Here is a 22,272-nt window from a genome sequence, read left to right on the forward strand (position 1 = left end):
CCATATGAATTACTGTTTACTTGTTCACGCCTCTATTACTCCTTCTGGCTTTGAAAACCAAGAAGCGGTTAAAAAAAGTAACCTGGCCATTCTTCAGGTGCTTTCCACTTGGGAGTCGCCATTATTTTATATTTAGAATTTAAAATAAAAAAGCCACCACAAAAACAACAACAAAGATGACAAAGAAGAAGAAATATACCGCTGACAATCTACGGCAGCCTCTTTTGTTTGTGTGTTGAAATAGAGGGGCTTTGATGGGAGAAAACTATGGCAATTAATTCTGCTCGTCTTTAGTGGGGGGGCAAGCACATCATCTGTGATAAGTTTCTTGGCATTTATCTCTGGTCTTGTTACAAGGCCCTTCAAAGGGTTGGACATTGACTTACAGAATAGCCACATCTCCTAGGTGGTAACTACAAGATAGATGCTTTTACTCTATAAGAGAGCTAATTTGCATACTTTTCTCTCATGGAGCACTGCCTGTAAGACTTCAAACTCAGCAAGGCTCTTTAAAGGGATTGTACACTACCTTTAAATTGGTGGTCTATTGTTAGGATAGGTCATCAATGTATGATCGACACACGTTACCCCCAACCAATCAGCTGCTCTCGGTGTAGGTGGTGGCAAGCACGTGGCTGAAGATGCTTAGTTCTAGAGCTGCTCCGTCAACTGATAGTTGCCAGGTACTGAACATCCACCTTCCATTCAAATCAATAGGGTGCGGATCTGTAGTACCTGGCCACAGCCACTATCGGAAGACTGGGCAGCTCCAGAACTGAGCATTTCTGGCTACCTGCTGCTGCCGCCAGCACCGAGAACAGCTATTTGGTTGTGCCGGATCAAGGCCGATTAGACATTGATGACCTATCCTAAGGATAGCCATCAGTGTAAAGGTAGTGGACAACCCCTTTATGTATAGCCAATAATCATCATCATAATTATAGGGGTACTAGTCACCAACATTTATCGCATGACCCAGTAAGGATTGGTTCTCCTCTTCTATTGATCGGTGGTGGTACAAAAAATCCATTATGTGAGATTGCAAGAAAACTAAAACACAGTTTACCTCTTTGTGACCAGGGTCATATGGAATATAAAAAATCACGAATGTTTCTTGAAGAAATTGGCCCATGTGAATGTCAAGGTTCATGGAAATTAAAGCAGACAACAGAAGATAAATCAGACATGGAGATAAAAAGGACCTCACCACCGGTAGAGACGCCTCTGAAATGGCCTCTGCCGGGCAGCACATTGAAGAGGAAGCTGTCTGCAGAGGAAGCAAGTGAGGGGAGAACGCTGGAGGGGCCGTGCAAGATCCAGAAGAGAGGTGAGACTACGGATTATAGCGGTTCACATCTCCAGGGGTTCATCTATGGAATACTGTAGTCTTCTGTACAATTTCATGCACAGGCATCCAGCAGAAACATGAAAATATCTGTAACATGGAATGCTATGGACATCATACATCACTGCATTAATATTCAGTGACATATGTCAGGGTCTATTACCAGCGGTATACAACAGAACGTCCTCCTGATGCAAACTGTGTGTGAATAGGCCCTAGGTGTCATACACACAGCATGTCCTGAAGGAACATGTACATACTGTATATCCATAACAATAAAATCATCTTTGTCCAAGACTGAGATTATATATCTTTATAGTGCAGAAATATATTTCACTAAATGCATGTTTTTGATTTTTTTTATTACAGATTTATTGGTACGTGCAAATGATGGAGACCAGGACTCATCCGTCTACGTTGACCCATCAGATCTGGACTGTTCTCTCTGTATGAGGTAGCGTTTCTTTCTGCTGGGACTGTTCCCAACATGACCTCCAATGTGAAAATATTTTGTGTGCTTTAATCCACAGACACTTACACCTTCTCCGGTGGCCACCTATTACCTGTACACACCACAATGGCACTTTTTCAAAGTTTCTGCCTATTTCCTTTGACAAATTAGCAACTTTCTATTTCCTTTTGCCATCTTTTAGCAGTAAATTGGCAACTTTCTGGCTAACAGCAAAATTAATGGGAAAAGTATTAGTATCAAAAAAATAAATTAATTTCCAACTGACTCCAATCAAATAATTTTAAATATATTATTCAACAGTCCTACACCATAGATTTAAAGTGACCTCACACTTTGTCACCTCACCGGCTACATCGCACCCATCATTAGTGGAAGCTTAGGAGCTCACTGCTTTTTCTCCCCCAACACCACCACCAATGTGTGTGTGTGTGTGTGTGTGTGTGTGTGTGTATGCTCTGATATAACGAAATCCTCCTGGTCTCTTCGATGGTGCACGGATCCAGACTGGGAGACGAACCAGTAATAGTGTAAACAGTGGAATGGATCCAGCAAAAAAATCCCAAGTCCAGGTGGCAGTAAAAAATTCATTTATACTTTATTTAGCGTCATTACAAATAATTCGGAGTCTGACATGTAGTATATGCAAGACGCATGCAGAAATGGACGATGCGTTTCGGCGGTGCAATCTGCCTTCCTCACTGTCCAATATAATTATTTTTTTTTAAATACCATTATATAACTGTTCCTGCTATACCAGGACTAAATATTACCTACATATTGCTAGGAGCACAACACACTAAACAAAGACCATTATTCCAAATAATACCACTTTACAAGGCCAAAATAAATAATACCCCTAGACCATGACTATTACCATTAACATTACATAATAATGTAACTATACTACTACTCAGGAAAACATGAGGATCAATATTGAAAAAAAAATACCACTATACGCCTCCTATTGACTGAATTGCACCACCAAACTTTCATCAAACGCAAAAAAACACCATAAAAATGACCAATATTAAAAACATACAGTGACCATATAGTGGTAGACACTAGTTCTGCAGACTGTACAAATGCAGTAATAGTTTCATCCAGGGATTGATTCACAGTTAAGGGTCTTGAAGACATTCACATTTCTCATCTTTTCCAGCCATGACTTCAGTCCAAAGCGTCATCGGACACCTTTAAAGTCCTTACAATTCCAGTAACATCCCAAACTTCCCATCCTGCCATTACTTCCAGTTCTGTGCCCATTGTGGTCCCATTTGTCCAATCACTGCACCTACTATGGGGTACAGTGAACCCAATACTTCACCATCTGTGTCAGTAGTAACATTACCCCCCAGTTGGGGAGCACTGGCCTAAAGAGTAATAATGCCCCATGTGTACGTCTTTGAGGTTTCATGTCCTGAGCGCCCTCTTAAAGTAATAATGTCAATTATAGGAACTTTTAAAGTAACAATTTCCTGAGTCATACCCTAAAGTGATAATTATACCCTGGGGACCTAATTAAAAAGTAATAATGACCCTTGGTTGACTTAAACGTATTAAGATGCCCTTATAAAATGTAAAAATGACCCCCATCTGCTTTAAAAATAATACCACCTTTGTGCTCCTCTTAAACATAAGGGATCCAACTGTCACATCAATCTTCTCATTACTAGCTGAGCCAAAATCCTGCGCATGCGCCGGTCACTGGAGCTGCGGGATCCAGCACATGTGCAGTGCCCAGATGAAGGCTAGTAGGCGAAACACGACTCTACCGCACGTATACCATCCGCTAGGGCTGATGTCAGGGGCGTACGAGCATGATAACAGCACGGACACCGCCTTCCTTCACTGCACAGATGTGTCCAAGACAATCAGCAAGTTTTCTATAACCTAATAGGGAACTATATAGACATATTAAAGAAAGTAATAAGCCCCCTGAAAAATCACGAGTAGACACTCACTTTGGGAATTAATATATATTTACTTTTAAGGTTAAAATCAGAACAAGTATAGATACATATGGCATACTGTGCTTCTAAAAGACAATAAGATGTGTTAGAGATAATATGGCAATATTTTAATGAAGGGACTTATAATGTTTCCTATGATCAGAAGTAAAGTGTTCTAAAAGGGTCGAATGTACTCATGTGCTACACTGGGGGCCGAAAGTGGGCAGACGTCTCACTGACTGGTGAGTGCTGCTGAGACCTTTGCCCATGCGTAGCCCCTCTTACTTACAAAAATGTGTATTGCAAGCTCAAGTAAGTAAAAGAAAGGGATGGTTTGTGTGAATTAAAGGGAATCTGCCAATAGGCCATGTAACCTGACAGCAGCATGATGCAGGGTCAGAAACCCTGATTCCAGCGATGTGTCAGTTTACTGGGTGCAGTTGTGATAGGACAGTTCTCTGCTGCAGATTGAGCAGAGCTGTGCGTAACACAGACCACACTACAGCTCCCTGTGTACATTATATAGTGACACAAAGCTGCTAATCACTGGTCGGAGTGTGGTTGGACTAGGATGCAGGCCACCAGTTGTATTGTAGTGATAATCTCCTGCTGATAAAACACTGATTGAAGTGAAACATCAAAACACAGCCCAGTAAGTGACACATCACTGTAATCAGGGTCTCTGCCCCACATCAGGGTTCTTTCAGATTACATAGCAAAAACTTGCTGATAGATTCCCTTTAAAGAGGACCATCCATCAGGATTTTAATATATAAACTAAAGCCAGTGCTATACTGGCGCTATCGTGCGGATTCTATACATATCTTTAGTTGTGATATCGGATGTATAGTTTCTGAAATATAGGCAAGTAAAGTTTGTGAGATGCACTGGTACTTGATTGATAGCAGCCTCAGCATATCTAATGGGTGGGTTGGGTTTTGCTAGTTATTCCCGCCCCTGTCTGCTGCCTCTGTCCTTCCTTCCCTGTAATAACAGAGACAGGGGGGAGGAAGGACAGGCAGCAGACAGGGGCGGAATAACTAGAAAACCCAACCCATCTATTAGATACTCCATTGCACCTCTCATCAAATAACAGTGAACATCACAAACTTTACTTGCCTATATCTCAGAAACTATACATCCGATCTCACAGCTAAAGGTATGTATAGAATCAGCATGATAGCGCCAGTATAGCACTGGCTTTAGTTTATATAGGAAAATCCTGGTGGTTGGTTCACTTTAAATCTGACTAGTCATAATGATCAATGATGACGATACATTTCTATGTACATGCTGTATACAGTATTCAAGGTTTCTTATGTCTTTATTTCATGTATTTGGAAAACATGATCCATTGTAAAGCATGGTCCCTTTAGAGAATAGAGCTAGGAGATGTTAGTATGGTCACCGCTCGCCCAGACTTTGGGGGGCTGCCCCCCTCGCAGACCCGTTATGTAACCTTATTCATCGCAGGCTGTTTCTTATATTAAAATGGGCAGACTGTGCTCCTTTCCCTGGATTATCCAATGACCCAGAGTCCAGTCTACAAACCAAGCCGGCATTAACCCAGTTCTACTTTTCAGGCAACAAAAAAAAAAACTTTCACATTCAGATCAAGAAAAGCGTTTTAAGGTAAAATGGTGACTGGTGCTGTTTGTGCTGTTTTTGTGACTAGGACCCTCTTATTACAACCCAACATTGCTATAGACGTGCTAGATATTCAGCGCTCAGTATGTAGTGTATACGCGAGGTTATAGCTAGCCACACCATTGACCGGTAGACCCCCCCCCCCCATTGTACTGCATAGATGACTCACGCGTTTCGAATTGTTGCAAGATATTGTTGTTCTCTCTTTTTACTCTATTGACTCCAGGTTGCTGTATGAGCCAGTTACTACTCCCTGTGGACACACATATTGCCTCAAGTGTCTGGAGCGCTGCCTGGACCACAACCCCAAGTGTCCACTGTGCAAAGAAGACCTGTGTGAGGTTTGTTGCTTTGCTTTATTATAGCATTGTGAATACTAAATAATTGGAGATTGCTACATTACTATACCCCTTCATCATGAAGTTATCATTAACTCAAATCCATCATGCTCAAAGAAGTGTCAATATACAGCTGACTAGTGAACTATAAGGGGAGGTGAAAGGAGGAGAGACAGGAGCAGGAAAATAGTGCTGCTGTAAGTGTCCTGTCTCACTCCAGAGCTGGAGTCACACCTACACTGCTCAGTACTGCTGTGTAAAGTCCTCCATGCTGCTGCTTCTGAACACGCACTTCAGAGATGTAGGGGAGCAGGGATCTTGCATGTCACTGTGGGCTATGCTGTGTATTTGAGACATGTTATCGTCGTCTCCCCACTAGCTCAGAGACAACTGAGAATTAGAGATGGAGAACTTCGAAGGGGAGGGGGGGATTTGTGAAACAAGTAGTCTATAAGTAATATAATCAACACATAGGACAACTAAGTCAAATGAAAAAAAAAAAACCAGGTATGCCTAAAGGCCGCTTTACACGCTGCGATATTGGTACCGATATCGCTAGCGTGCGTACCCGCCCCCGTCGGTTGTCCGACATGGGCAAATCACTGCCCGTGGCGCACAAAATCGCGCAGACCCGTCACCATACTTACCTGCCTAGCGACGTCACTGTGACCGGCGAACCGCCTCCTTTCTAAGGGGGCGGTTTGTTCAGCGTCACAGCGACGTCACTAAGCGGCCGCCCAATCAAAGCAGAGGGGCGGAGATGAGCGGGACAAACATCCCGCCCACCTCCTTCCTTCCTCATTGGGGGCAGGACGCAGGTAAGGTGTGGTTCCCTGTTCCTGTGGTGTCACACATAGCGATGTGTGCTGCCGCAGAAACGAGGAACTACATCGTACACGCAGCAGCAACGATAATTGAGAATAGGGGGGCATGTAAACGATTAGCCATTTTGAACGTTTTTGCAAGGATTCAAAATCGCTAATAGGTGTCAGACGCAATGACATCACTAACGCAGCCGGATGTGCATCACAAATTCCGTAACCCCAACGACATTGCTTACGCGGCCGGATGTGCGTCACAAATTCCGTGACCCCAACGAGATCGCGCGAGCAATGTCGTAGCGTGTAAAGCGGCCTTTAGTCTGTCATTTCAGCAATACAGAAGTTGGGTTTTTTTTTAATTTAAACTCGAACACAATTTAACATCCAACAGAAAAGCTACACATATCCACAAATAGGAAGTGATGCTATCCATGTGCTATTAAGATTTAAAGCAAATGTGTCATAAGAAAATGGCCTTTTTTATAATCAAATGGTTTATGTTTTTTATGCTATGGGTTTTATTATTCATATAACTATTTAAAAAACCTTGCAATTTTCGTACTGGCTAATGGGCCTAGTGCCGTGTTTTTCCAAAAATAAGCCCTATCAGGGATTTTCAACATTTTCAGAGCAAAGCTTAAATATAAGCCCTACGCCGAAAATAAGCCCTAGTCGCGGTTCAATAATGAAGTGTCCATGCAGCTAAAAATGTTACAGATACTGCAGGACACTTCAGTATAGACAGCGGGCACCAGACGCCAAGCAGGAGGCCCTGCAGTGGATCGCAGACCTGCACACATCAGATCACACACACACACACACTCGCCACATCCAGCGATAGAGATTTCTTCAAGCCGGCAAAATCCTGAGACACGGTGCGGTGGAGCATGAGGACTTGTGGATGGAATGCTTACAGGACCTGCAATGTGTTCCACCGCCGAGTCCTCTATGCATTCCACTGCACTGCGTCCCCTCTATCCATACGGCCAGAGGCATTCTGTACCGACGGATGTGGTGAGTGACTAATGAGTGTGTGTGTGTGTGTGTGTGTGTGTGTGTGTGTGTGTGTGTGTGTGTGCGCGCGATCTGATTGGTGCTTGTGTGTGTGATCTGATGTATGTGAGAGTAGGCCAGAAACATGTACCTGCTGGGAGGGCCCACCGGAGATCACATAGAGGACCTAGTAGCTGCGGAGACGTCCGGGGTCTGGTAAGTATGAGTCTCCTGGGAAGGAGGGAGATCAGCTTTTTTGAGTGGGTAAACTTATCCAACCATGTTTCTCCAAGCCCTGGAGACCTGCCCGGAAAATTATCCTTAGCACTTTTTTGAGGCAAAAAAAAGTATAAGACAGTGTCTTATTTTTGGAAAAACACGGTATTAGACTCCTACTTCCTGTCCTTCTCATGGATAATAAAGTGGTTATGCATGTGTGTGATCACATAAAGTGACTGCAGACTTCTATATCCTCACACTGCACACACTGTCAGGATTCTCTGATGTGGGTGATGAGAGTGGAGAATCATGTGACTGAAAGTATATGATATACTTAATCCCTGTCACTTTCATACTAGACATAAAATACAAGTGTATTGAGTGAGGAGAAGTTGGAATGTGGCCAGAAGCTTGTGCATCACGTACTTGCCGTCACCTGATTGCCCGCTCTGGTCACCGAGACTGGAGAATCCTTAGAGTGAATGACATTTTGCTCACGGTCGTAGCAGAGTTTGAGCAGAGTGTCATTTGCATGATCGGTCCTATTCCCTCGTATGAGAGAACATGAGTTATCGAGCCCTTCGCGTGTTCTGGGCCAGCTGGATTTCTGGACTGATTGGAGACAGACTCCATCAGCTTCTATTGTACTGATGCTCCATTCAGACAAGTTCAAATTCAGCATCCCTCAGCTACTCCCCTCCTTCATCTTACAAATGATTACCATTTTTTTCACATTTCCAGTACCTGGCCATGAGGAACTTTTGTAAAACAGACCTGATGGAAGATCTCATTGCTAAATACTTTCCTGAGGAACTCAAAGAGAGGAAGATGGTGTATGAAGAGGAAATAGCCGAACTCTCCAAGTAAGTCCACCAAAAAAGAAGGCCGTGTATCCATGAAATGATGTCCTGGCTGCATTGAACTGATTTAGAGCATATTTCCTTACATACTGTACTCACATTATTGTTCTTATGCTAAGGAAAGGCTATCAATAGAAAAGTATTGGCCAAACTCTCTAAGAGCCACCACCTTGTTCTCATTGTATTGTGGCTTCCATGACAGGTCCAGATAAATGCCAACATACTACATTGACTTTCATGCAGTCACAGGAGGTCCCAGTATTTTTCATCTGATCTTAATCGATCCTTGTTTTATTCTTTTTAAGCTTGAATACAAATGTGCCCATATTTGTGTGCACAATGGCCTATCCTACAGTGCCATGTCCACTGCACATATTTGAGCCTTGTTATCGGCTGATGATCCGAAGATGCATGGAAACGGGTACAAAGCAGTTCGGCATGTGTATCGGAGACTCTGTTAAAGGGTAGGTAATAGATTGTTTCTCTTTCTCATGTGTTTGGATTTCTCTACTGCCTCTTTGTTAAGGAGAATCTGTCACATTGGATCGCAGTCCGATCCGTGGACAGCTCGTTATAGAGAAGGAGGACCAGAAGAATATATAGATTTGTTGGAAAAGAATCTCCAGTGATTGACAGCTATCTCTGCTTGTAGAGTCAAACGCTGTCAATCATTGACTAGGTATCACGCTAGGTACGGGGAAGTACCAAGCGAACGGTAAAAGGGAAAAGGACTATTGCATTTAGGGTAGGGTTAGACGGTGACCCCTGACTAAACCAACTGCTGGTCCCTGGGGTCACCCACCACCCTAGATAGGTTCCGCACCTATGCACCGAGCCAGATACCTGACCCTAGATATCTCTAGTGCCCTAAATAGGGAAAGGATAATTATAATAATCTTTATTTCTATAGCACCAACATATTCCGCAGCGCTTTACAATTTAGGAGGATCATATACAAGCAAGTAACAGTTATAGAAAATACAATATTTAGAGGGAAAAAAAAGACAACCCTGCTCGTGAGAGCTTACAATCTACAATGAGATGGGGGGGGGGGGGGGCAAGGTACAAGTGCTTATTTACAATGACAATCCAGCCATCTCAAGGAAATGGGGGCTAGATAATGGCTTCCTGGACCAGTGGGCCAGAACCTTGAGATGCATTTGGGTGCCGTGGAGTATGACGTGGGGTTATGTTCTGAGAAGTTGTGGAGGGACTATGTGAATTTAGTTTGGCTAGGGACTGTGATAGGCCGCCCTAAAAAGATGCGTTTTTAGGGTGCGTCTGAAGCTGAGTAAGTTGTGATTAATCCTAACTTCTTGGAATAATAATAACGGATGGGATGAGCTCTTTGTCAACCCCACTAAATGCTAAAGGAAGACATAATGGGTACACATGGGGGAAAAATCATGAACTACTGATCCACAGTGACACCGGCAGGAGTTCAGCAAAGCTTCAGCAACAATCCTAGAGGTGAGAGAAAGCCACCTGCTTGCAACCACAGCTAGAATGAACTGAATAATATCACCAGCACCAGTCCAGGGAAGAAGGGAGTATTTAAACACCAAGAGAATACTGATGAACAGCAGCTGGGTGGAAGGCAAGCTCCTGCTGGGTCCAAACGGGGAACAGATGAAAATCTAGCAGGAAAGCTATCTATACCAATGAATACTAACAGCAGGAACAGTAAAAAGTCAGGGAGCATTTTGTACAGCCAAAAGCTGTGACCTTCTATTGTCTGTGACCTTCTATTGCCAGAAACCACATGACTGTCTGTGTCCTGTGACACACCCATGACACAAGGGCTGCCCAATGGACTCATGCATAAAAAAAGTCAGAGATTTCAAAGAATAAAATGTAAGGTTTTCTAAAAAATGTTCCTACACAATTGTACTTAAATCTGAGCAGATATAACACCCTGCCAGCAGACCAATGACAGTTTTCCTTCACTATGTACCTGATACCATTGTTTAATAGGTTACATGATGTCAGGATTCTAATATCCAAATTATACTACTCTTTTATTATGCCTCATGCATATATATACAACACCTATAGAAATCTTCGGGCCAATACTGTGCTTTGATGTGTCACTGGTTTCGTACAGAGGCTCGTGAGAAGTTTTTATCACCCCCAAAAAAATGACATCTTCTATTGGCTGCTTTATTATTGAGACATCCCTCACCAAAAACAAAAGACAAAAAAACAAAAAAAATAACTTTTAAACTTGATCCAAACAAAGGAACAAGTGGCACTTGCTATCCGTAAAAGCTGTGAAATGTTCTTGAACATCCATTAAAACACAGGTAGCAGTGAGATCGCAGAGTGTGTGTGGACAATAGTCATTTTGTGTACCAGAACTTGGGAATACCCCTTTTAAGTATATTTTTTCTGGGTCAGTACAATCCATAGAAGAAGGGCAAAGGGAAAGGTTTAATATACCAGTACCAATACCACTAATGCAGAGTGTCACAAGGGTTCCACAATGAAGGGTGACCTCTCCTGTTTCTGATGTCAGGAGATCACAGCTCTGGGCTTCAAACACACTTGCTCAGGTTAATACTGCTGGCTGCACATATTCTCATTTATCCAGTGCTGCTAGGATTAAGTAGATTGTCTGGTCTCCTGGAACTCTGTGTGTGAGCAATAGTCAGCTGTTCTCTATTGCCAATTAGCGCTGCTATAAAAGACCTCTCTCCTATCCAGGTAACTGCTAGTGATAGTTTCTGCTATATTTGCTTCTAGAGGGAACCTGTGAGCTGTGGACCAAGAAGTCATTCAGAGAACATTTGCTGTGTTGAGTTTTTCCTTTCCTTAGTCCTCTTTGGGTTTTCCCCCTCTGGTCCATGCCTCATTATTACCTCTTGTTGTATGGAGTGCTTTGTATGATTGCTGTTGTTTATTTTACCAGTCTGTCTAATCCTCTCTGTGTCTTTAACCTAGAGTGGGACTAGCATTCCCTGTGTCCTACGCACTATATAGGGCTGAGTCCAGGGAAACACAGGGATAGGCACATGATCAGTGATGGGGTGAAATTACCCATATAGCAACGTTAGGGAGTGCAGGGATCAGCCTCAGGTGAGTTTAGGAGGTGACCCTGCTCCTCTTTCCCTAGGGCAAGAGCCCACCATTGTAACGTGTACCGTGTGTTTCGGCAGTCGCTGGGGTTTGCTGTATACCTGGCGGAACCCCAGTAGTCACTGCGTGACACTAAAGGCTACTTTACATGTTACAATTTCTTGTGCGATCGCATTTGCGATCGCACCCGCCTCCATCATTTGTGCGGCACGGGCAATTTGTTGCCCGTGTCGCACAATGTTTTAACCCCCATCACACGTACTTACCTTCCAAACGACCTTGCTGTGGGCGGCGAACATCCACTTCCTGAAGGGGGAGGGACGTTCTGCGTCCTTGCGACGTCACACAGCGGCCGGCCAATAGAAGCGGAGGGGTGGAGATGAGTGGGACGTAAACGTCCCGCCCACCTTCCTTCCGCATTGCCGGCGGCCGCAGGTAAGCTGCAGTTCATTGTTCCCGGGGTGTCACACGGAGCGATGTGTGCTGCCTTGGGAACATTGAACAATCGGACGTTCGATTTTTATAAAATGAGCGACGTGTCAACGAGCAACGATAAGGTGAGTATTTTTGCTCGTTCACGTAGCTGTCACACGCTATGATATGTCAAACGATGCTGGATGTGCGTCACGTACGACGTGACCCCGACGACATATCGTTAGATATATCGTAGCATGTAAAGCCTGCTATAGGCTTTTGTTTTCAGTCAAACTGGAAGTTCTATCCTTTACATACTGCAATTCAACAGCGTGGCACCATGACCAAAGACGGTTGTGCACCTCTGCCTACATTAAACTTTAGTACTATATTCATTATAATTATATTATTTGCTTGAATGAGCTGAGCTACAAAAAAACATTCCCTATAGGAGAGAGGATACATTTATGATCTCAGGGGTTCTACCAATCACAAGAAGCGGGGACATGTGTCTACCTTTTGTCTGTCTATCTTTTAAATGGAATTTTAGACATGCATGAGCACCAAAAATACAATTAATATCAATGGGACCATGTTTCTTCATAAATTGCTCTATAGGGTCAGATCTATATGACATAATTTTGTTAATTTAGTGGTAGTCACAAGCCAAAAATGAAAGGTTGATATTCACCTCTCCTCCCATCCTATTCTTCTTCAGTTGACCTCAAACCGTCTTTTGGTGGCCAAAACTGTTGCCAAAAGAGAAATCAAAAACATTTTCAAATGCTAAAAAGAGGGATAACCTCTTCCTATGGTCAGGGGATAACCTCTTTATATGGTCAGGGGATAACCTCTTGCTGTGGTCAGGGGATAACCTCTTGCTGTGGTCAGGGGATAACCTCTTGCTGTGGTCAGGGGATAACCTCTTCCTATGGTCAGGGGATAACCTCTTCCTATGGTCAGGGGATAACCTCTTCCTATGGTCAGGGGATAACCTCTTCCTATGGTCAGGGGATAACCTCTTCCTATGGTCAGGGGATAACCTCTTCCTATGGTCAGGGGATAACCTCTTCCTGTGGTCAGGGGATAACCTCTTGCTGTGGTCAGGGGATAACCTCTTGCTGTGGTCAGGGGATAACCTCTTCCTATGGTCAGGGGATAACCTCTTGCTATGGTCAGGGGATAACCTCTTCCTATGGTCAGGGGATAACCTCTTGCTATGGACAGGGGATAACCTCTTGCTATGGACAGGGGATAACCTCTTCCTATGGTCAGGGGATAACCTCTTCCTATGGTCAGGGGATAACCTCTTGCTATGGATAAGGGGTAACCTCTTGCTATGGATAGGGGGTAACCTCTTGCTATGGATAGGGGGTAACCTCTTGCTATGGATAGGGGGTAACCTCTTGCTATGGACAGGGGGTAACCTCTTGCTATGGACAGGGGATAACCTCTTGCTATGGACAGGGGGTAACCTCTTGCTATGGACAGGGGGTAACCTCTTGCTAAGGACAGGGGGTAACCTCTTGATAAGGACACGGGGTAACCTCTTGCTAAGGACAGGGGGTAACCTCTTGCTATGGACAGGGTGTAACCTCTTCCTATGGGCGGGGGGTAACCTCTTCCCATGGACAGAGGATAACCTCTTGACTTGAGAATACCCCTCTAGGTCATCATCCACATAAGTATAAGAGCAATGCCTCTGCTTTTTTGTGGTGTGAACTGTTAGATGTAGCCTAATACTGTCTAGAGAAAGTCTTTAATTTGCGGTTATTCCTCCCTTTTATAGGTTTGCAGATTACGGATGCATGTTGGAGATCAGGAATGTGGAGTTCTTCGCTGATGGACGATCGGTAGTGGACAGTATTGGAAAAAGGAGATTTAAGGTCATTCGTCACAGTCAGCGAGATGGATATAACACTGCTGATATAGAGTATGTGGAGGATGATAAAGTAAGTCCTAGGCTTCCACATAGTAATAAATGTACTTTATGATTACACTAATTAGATGCTGTAGTCCTATATGCCCGGACATCACATATCTGTACTGTGTGGCTTTATTCAATCTGTAATTCACATTTTGCCATCAATTCTCTGTAATTTATCACTAGCCTAGACTAAATAGGCATATAAAAGTCTGATAGTTTGAGGCACGAGAACCAAGGTCAGATTGGTAATTGATGGTTGTCAGATGGAAGGGTAAATATTGCCATTATGTGGTCATGTGAATCAGGCTATGTGCGCACGTTGCGTATTTGCATGCAGTTACGCTGCGATCTGCACCGCAGCGTAACTGCATGTGTCTTGCATCCCCTGCACAGTCTATGAAGATTATGCAGGAGACGTGTGCACGTGGCGTATTAGAGCGCAGCGCTTCGGCTGCTGCTCGAAACGTGCATTCTAAGAATTGACATGTCACTTCTTTCCTGCGCTCTGCCTGCAGTCCCCGCTCTGTCTATGGGAGGGGCTGCAGTCAGAGCGCATGAAATCGGCTTTTTTTTCCCATTACGGACTGTTTCTGCAGCGATTTGAAGCGCACGTAGCACATAGCCTTAGTGCTTAGAGCCATACATTACAGCTAAAGTATGTTAGGATGTACAAATGATAAACACTCCAACAGAGATACTCATCACATCAAGTTAAGACTTCCTATATCCTTAATGGAGTTTTCTAGTTCTGCAGTTTGTTTAAAAAACAAAAAAAAAACAACAACAGTGCTTTACTCACTGTCTCCAGGTCCTGTCCTGAGTCTCAGTGCTGCTTCTGGTGTCACCTATTGTCTGCAGCGCTGACATCTTGATCCCAGCAGCTCTGAGAATCTCATTCCATTACCTTGGGTAGAACTTCAGCGCTTGGTTATTCATGATAGCGCTGCAGACAATCACAGACATCGGGAGCAATAGCAGAGACTCCGTGCTGGACCAATGGAGGGTGAGAAAAGCTCTTAGAAAGAAAAAAAAAAAAAGTGATTTTCCAAAACTAAAAAACTTGTTCAAGTAATGATTAAATTAGTAGCCAAGCATAGCCATTGTGAAGGCTAGTGAAGCAATTTATTAGTATCCTTGAAGGGAACCTAACTGATTCTGCCCTATCTACTGTCCTCATGTATCAGGCACTGGTTGTATGACTTCAGCCATATATGTCTGAATCTGAAATACTGCAGTGTTCCAGAGAAACAAGTATTGGAGAATTGGAGTTGGTCCGACTTTGAAACACATGGAAAATAAGCTGCATGGCCTTCCCATATAACATCTCCTGTATTTTAATGGTGAATATAATGTCCGCAGTGCAGATCACCACTCCTATCCTCCATACTTGTCCACAGGTGGTTTCTCCTGACCTGAGAGTTCTGCAGCAGCTGTCACTGCCATGAATCCTCAGATGTTGGTTATACAACCCCAATAGGTGAGCAGTTACCATATCCCTCAGCTTTGTCTGTCGGATAAGACCCCACTACGCTGGGTGTCTCACTTGTCTTTCGCATTTCAGAGAAAAATATACTTTCATCAGAGACCGAGACACACGGGAGACTAGTCAGATAGGTGAGTTTCCCACAGTTTCTCTCCACCCGCTGCCAATGATTGACAGGTCCTCCATTTTGTACACATGCGTAAGGAGAGACCTGTCACTCAAGGGCAGCTTGTGGATAAAAGTCACCAGGGACCCAGTTGTCCGATTAGTCTCCCATGCGGCTCAGTCCCCTGCTGCTTTCAAAGTATATATTTCTCTGAAACACCAACTTTTCAGAGTAAAACCTACCTGGCTGGGATAATACAGCCAGTGCCTGATACAGACTGCCTGTGGATAGGCAGCATATATCAGCTAATAGGTTCCTTTATAAGCTGCGTCCAGCACCAGTGAGCTCTTATATACAGCATTCCGGAAGAGCCCAGGCCACTCTGTAGAACGTAAAAAACACCTTTATTTTACTCACCTGGGGCAGTCCGGTCCAGTGCCCCCTCCATCTTGTCCAGTCGCTGTCCTCCTTCCCAGCCCCGTGTGCATGACGTGTCCTACATCATTCATACAGAGGCGTTCATTGCGCTCCTGCGCATGCGCACTTTGATTTGCCTGGCTGAGAGCAGATTAAAGTATTGTAGTGCACAGGTGCAATGAAAGGTCAAAGACAACCCGCGCATGCGCACTACAGTACTTTGATCTGCCTTCTCTAAAGGGAACCTATCTTCAAGCATTCTTTTATTGAGGCATAAAAACTTTGAAAAATGTTCATGTTCTCCAAAGAATTTGTGAAGATTAGTAAAAAAGTACAAAATAAAATGACGTTTCTGCTAAAGTTTGCAAAAGTTTTCCACTGAAGGGTTATTTTCTTTCTAAGTTTTCATACCGTTATAAAGGAATCTTAAAAGATATGCTAATGGCTGCCAGCATTCTTATGGATCTCCAGTAGCGGATGTGCGGATGACCGTTGCATCCTTGGGACTTCTTGAGCTGAATCTAATCCAACAATTTTTGCAACAGTTGGAATCAGGTCACTATTAGGCCTCATTCACATTCCGATTATACTGCAGTCCGCGACATGTTTTTTTCCAATAAAAATATTACATTTAAATCAATTAGTTTATTAAAAATATTTTAAAAAAGAACACTGATGCATCCATGTGTCCCAGTGCTGTCCGTTGTTTACTGGGTTGTTTACTGGGTTGGAGAAGCGTGTAATATTTTTTTTTCTTTCAAATTTTGCAGTGATGGCAAGACAGGTGAACCAAAAATGGATTATAATATTAACATTGGATTTGTGTCTTCTTTAAACCTTAAAATTAGAAATTATAATCAAGACAATGGTCTGTTTTTATCATGCACAAAGAGCTGGATGTCTGAATAAGACCTTTAAGGGGTATTCCAATCTCCTAGATCCTATCCCAATATGTAGTAGGTGTAATAATAATAATATCAGCAAATTCCTCAAATTAGAAATGTAGTATAGTTCTCCTGATTAGTTATGTCTCTTACCTCATGTGCAGGGCATTGTAGCTGAGGTATCCATGGTTTTGACCACAAGGATCTAACTAACTATATGAATGGACGTAACCAAGGATACCTAAGTTGCAATGGCCTGCACATGAGGTAAGAGACATGGCTATATCAGGAGAACTACACTACATTTCTAATTGGAGGAATTTGCAAATACCGTATTTTCAGGTGTAGAAGACAACTGGGCGTATAAGACGACCCCCAAGTTTTCCAGTTAAAATATAGAGTTTGGGATATATCGTATATACTCAAGTGTAAGCCGATCTGAGTAATGTCCATAATGTTTAGTGAAATCCCCCTGCTGTAATGTCCCCTGCAGTAATGAGCTCATTGTTTAATAATGCCCTCCTGCTGTAATGTCCCCATTGTATAGTAATGTCCCCTGCTGTAATGTCCCCTGCAGTAATGTCTCCATTGTTTAATAATGCCCTCCTGCTGATTCCCTTCTGTTCCCTATCATGCAGTTGTTTACACACAATAAAAAATATTATCACCTCTCTTCCATGCCCCCCCTCCCCACCCCCCTCCCGGTGCCTCCAGCTGCTTCTTGCAATGGAGCGGCCACTGCGGGATGTCGTCATGGCTTTACTACAGTTGAATGCTTTACGGCGCCACAAAGTATTCAACTGCAGTACAGCGCGTCCAATACACAGGGCCGCCGCTACTGTCAGCGCTTTACTGCAGTTGAATGCTTTGTGGCGCCATAAAGTATTCAACTGTGGTGAAGCCATGACGACACCCTGCAGCGGCCACTCTGTGCACGGACGCTATCACAGAGGAGTGTCTGTGTGTCTGCGGTCTGCAAGAAACAGCTGGAGGCAGCACGGGCACAGAGGAGAGGTGAGAATATCTTTTATTGTATGTAAAGTGATAACACTAAAGTGTAAAGTGATGGCGTATAAGACGACCCCCGACTTTTAAGAAGATTTTAGGGGTTAAAAGTAGTCAGGCTGTTTTCACACTTGCGTTGAATGGCATCCGTTGCATTGCGTTGTATGACGGATGAAACCGGATACGTTGCATATAGTGGCACAACGGATCGTACAAAATAACGCAATCCGTTATATTATTTTTTTCTTGACTTTACACATCTGGGCATGCGCAGTTGTGTAAAGACGGTTGCATTAACGGAATCCGTCAAATGACGGATTCTAACGGAATCCGCCACCATAGGCGTCCATTATAAAAACAACGGACGCCGACGGAATCCTGCAGGTTGCGTTTTTTTTTGACACTCCGCCAAGCGCAGAAAAACGCTACATGCAACGTTCCATCCGCCAGATGGATGGAACACAGCGTCGGCTGACGGATGCAACGCAAGGCTATCCGTTGCTATCCGTAGCTAATAGCAGTCTATGAGGAATAAAACGGTTTCCTGCAACGGTTACCCTAATTCCTCAAGGAGGCTGATAGCAACAGATGCCGTTCAACGCAAGTGTGAAAGCAGCCTTATACGCTGGAAAATACGGTTTTATTATTATCACATCTTCATATTGGGATAGGATCTTGGAGATGAGAATAACCCTTTAATCTCTTTCATTTTTTTCCTTGGTCGGAGGTATACACTTGGATTCTTGCCTCCCACAGAATGTAGTGACCAAGGCCAGTAGATTCCAATCATAAACATGAAGTATTTGAAAACAAAACAAACTACATTTTCCTATCAAAAAAACTAAAATACATAGGAAAATCTGATCATTGCCAAAGAAGAGAATGAGCGGAGTCCATTGGAACACCGTGTAAAGAATGGCTTCTACAGGGGAAGGTCTAAAAAGAAAGCCATGAAGGCACCGCTGAGCACAATGGTCACCCAGACTGACCTGTTAACCATCTCATCTCACGCAGTACTGTAGGAAAAATATTAACCCAGCACCATTATCCAATCTATCCTGAGTGTGCTGCTTGTCTTACAGGTACAGGGAGAACATTATGCGGAGTTGCTTGTGCTGCATGATGCCGTATACGATCAAGCTTACACTTGGTTTTCGACCCTGAAACCAGCACTAAAAGGTCGCATTTTGAGTCATTTCGGATCTATACCTGAGAAGGAAATTGATTTACAGGTAAATGTTTATTATAAGACACTGACTGATACATTGTTGATGTGAAGATGTTTCTAAGGGAATGAGATGTGAAGAATATATCATCTCTGGCCAGCTAGCAAACCACTAAAGGGCCCTGTCACACGCTTCGATATATTGTGCGATCGCATGAGCGATCGCACCTGCCCCCGTCGTTTGTGCGTCACGGGCAATTCATTGCCCGTGGTGCACAGTGTCGTTAACCCCCATCACACGTACTTACCTCCCACACGACGTCGCTGTGGGCGGTGAACATTGTCTTCCTGAAGGGGGAGGGACGTTCGGCGTCAGAGCGACGTCACACAGCGGCCGCCCAATAGAAGTGGAGGGGTGGAGATGAGAGGTACATAACATCCCGCCCACCTCCTTCCTTCCTCATTGCCAGCGGGACGCAGGTAAGCTGTGTTCGTCGTTCCCAGGGTGTCACACGTAGCGATGTGTGCTGCCTCAGGAACGACGAACAACCAGCGCGCAGAAGGAGGATCGACATTATGATAATGAACGACGGGTCAACGAGCAACGATAAGGTGAGTATTTTTGCTCGTTATCAGTCGTTCAGACGTGTCACAAGCTACGACATCTCTAACGATGCCGGATGTGCGTCACAAATTCCGTGACCCCGATGACATATCGTTAGATATATCCTAGCATGTGACGGGGCCTTTACACTTATTCTGTTCATTATGGCCACGAACGGGCATGACTTGTCAGCAGTGACAGGTGGACCTGGACTGGAAAAGTCCAGATCCGCACAGGTTCAAAACTACTCGAGCACCGACCCCGGGCCCGGAGTTTTCAGAAAACTCCGGGTAATGATGCGGGTCCGACAACTCTGGTAATTAAAAAAAAATAAAGGAAAAATAAAGAATTAAAGGGGAAAACAAGTTCTGTATACTTAATGAGCCTTTCACGCGGCTCTACACTACTTCTGGGCCGCTTATACTTCTTTTGGGGCTGCTCAGAATCCTTTATGTATATTCACTGCTTCCGCCGCCCACCGTCAGTCCTGGCATCTCTGGTTGCGGTCAGACACGCTCCCACCCTGTGTAACAGAGTGTCTGACTGCTTTTAATCAGAGGCGCTGTGTGTGCGTCTCTATTGGTGTAAAAATAAATTTAAAAAATTGGTGTGCGGTCCCCCCCGATATTATGATAGTGGCACAGATGAAGCATAATGCCCCCGGCCCTATGCTTATCTTGGCTGCGTATCAAAATAACAGGAACCGTCTGAGGCTTATTTTTTAAAATTATTTAAATAAATAATTTTAAAGAACGGCGTGCAGTACTCCAATTTTGATACCCAGCCATAATAAAGCTGTCAGCTGGGGGCTGGTATTCTCAGTCATGGGAGACCCTTGCTTATTAAGTCATCCAACCAAAAAAGTAGCAGTTTGTGGCCACCCAGGATTGTCACATGCATTAGACGCTACAATTCTGGAATTTTACCCGGCTCATCTCAATTGCCATGGTGCGGTAGCAATCGGGGTAATACGGGCTTAATGACAGCTCACAGCCGCCACTAAGCCCTAGATTAGTAATGGCAGGCATCTATGGACCCCCTCCATTACTAATTTGTAAGTGAAAAGCGGTATTGATGCAATTTTTATTTTTTTTTTTGCAGGAGGAGTAGATTGAGTGTAGGAATGTGGTGTAAAAAGTTGCCAAGATGTTTAGATTGGGTGCAGGAATATGGTGTAAAAATTTCAGCACTAAATCTGCATCTCTTGGCAAAAAAAATCCACAAAAATGGTTTTCACGCTGTTTCGATGTGGTTTTCTGCCAGTAGATGCAAATTTGGTGCTGAAATCTGCAGACAAGATTTTTATATACATACATTTGTTAGCAGTGCTGTAACTGGAAGATCACAGGCCCCAATGCAAACGCTTCAACAGGGCCCCCAATTATCGCAAATCTTTAATATCATTGGTCTTTTTATATAGACAAGAGAGCCTTTTTGGGAATTCCTGGGGCCTGGGTGCGATTGCAACCACTACACGTGTAGTGATTATGCCCCTGCTTTCCAGAAAATTAGCAATAGTTATTGTATTTCACCAGATGAGAGGCTAAAAAAAAGGTAATTCCATATAAAACTAGGTTAGCCGACACGTACAAATATAACAGTGTGGGAAAATGTTCAGTTAAACACTAAAAACATGTTTCCGAGAACTCAATGAGGGACAGATACTCGATATTATGTAGATTGCAGTGTGAGATGTATTCATGTTAGCCCTTGTCTCTTCCAGGTGAACCCTAATGGTCCTGCTTGGTGCTGGTGGATCCTGGCTGTTCTTCCTCTTGAGAGCAGGGCTCAGCTTCCTTTTCTGGCTATGACCTCACTGAAGGATCGCTTAACCAGTATTCGGCGTGTCCTACTTTTTATGTGTCGTACACGATCACGATAACGTCATTGTAGTTATCTACATTCCATCGAGTGCATACACAACGTACGTGCCAGAAGCGGATGACACATTACAACTTGCAAGGCATTCAGTCCTTCAGAATTAACTTATTTGCATTTTTTCCTCCTGATGAATGAATCCAGTGCAGAGCCTGGACGCCTTTTATATCAAATGCAGTATACAGATATTTTCTTTGGAATTCCAAATTTTGATAAAAGTTTTGTTATACAAAATCTGAGTTTTTACAAGATGTACAGATTTGTGATCATCTTTACGCTTAATAATTTATTTTTTCATTACCATTCCTCCAGCTTGATGTGCTAAATTCACAGTGAAACAAGAAAAATGGACAAAAAAATGTTGATATATTTATTTGCGGTTATTGAAGATTTGTGATAATTAAAAGAATAAAAAACTGAGAACTGATTTTCTCCAGTGCAATTTGTCGGCTTAAATATATTTATTTTGTAAGGAAGAACATTACGTGAAGCCAAAAAAAATCTATGCTGCTGTAGAAAAACAAATGTTATCTATAATGCGATAAAATAAAAAAAAAAAAAAAAAAAAAAAAGAAAAAATGCAAGGGTTTATGTATTAGAATTCTCTATGCATCTGCAATGTACTGATAAGATGGTCCTTATAGGCTCTCAACCCCTGTCTGGTACCATT

General features: G+C 43.4%; 1 protein-coding gene across 1 annotated transcript in view; it reads left to right on the forward strand.

The window, feature by feature from the left end:
• Window positions 1-22,029, forward strand: part of LONRF3 (LON peptidase N-terminal domain and ring finger 3) — a 52,573-nt gene extending 30,544 nt beyond the window's left edge. Inside the window, exons 5-12 of the mRNA XM_075323822.1 lie at window positions 1,081-1,327; window positions 1,715-1,799; window positions 5,640-5,754; window positions 8,526-8,647; window positions 8,950-9,108; window positions 13,923-14,085; window positions 19,038-19,187; window positions 21,448-22,029. Of these exons, the coding sequence (XP_075179937.1) occupies window positions 1,081-1,327; window positions 1,715-1,799; window positions 5,640-5,754; window positions 8,526-8,647; window positions 8,950-9,108; window positions 13,923-14,085; window positions 19,038-19,187; window positions 21,448-21,606 (1,200 nt within the window). The 3' untranslated portion in view covers window positions 21,607-22,029. The remainder of the gene's footprint in view (window positions 1-1,080; window positions 1,328-1,714; window positions 1,800-5,639; window positions 5,755-8,525; window positions 8,648-8,949; window positions 9,109-13,922; window positions 14,086-19,037; window positions 19,188-21,447) is intronic.
• Window positions 22,030-22,272: the final 243 nt, after the last annotated feature.

The sequence above is a fragment of the Anomaloglossus baeobatrachus genome, chromosome 9, assembly GCF_048569485.1.
Source record: "Anomaloglossus baeobatrachus isolate aAnoBae1 chromosome 9, aAnoBae1.hap1, whole genome shotgun sequence".
Classification (NCBI taxonomy): domain Eukaryota; kingdom Metazoa; phylum Chordata; class Amphibia; order Anura; family Aromobatidae; genus Anomaloglossus; species Anomaloglossus baeobatrachus.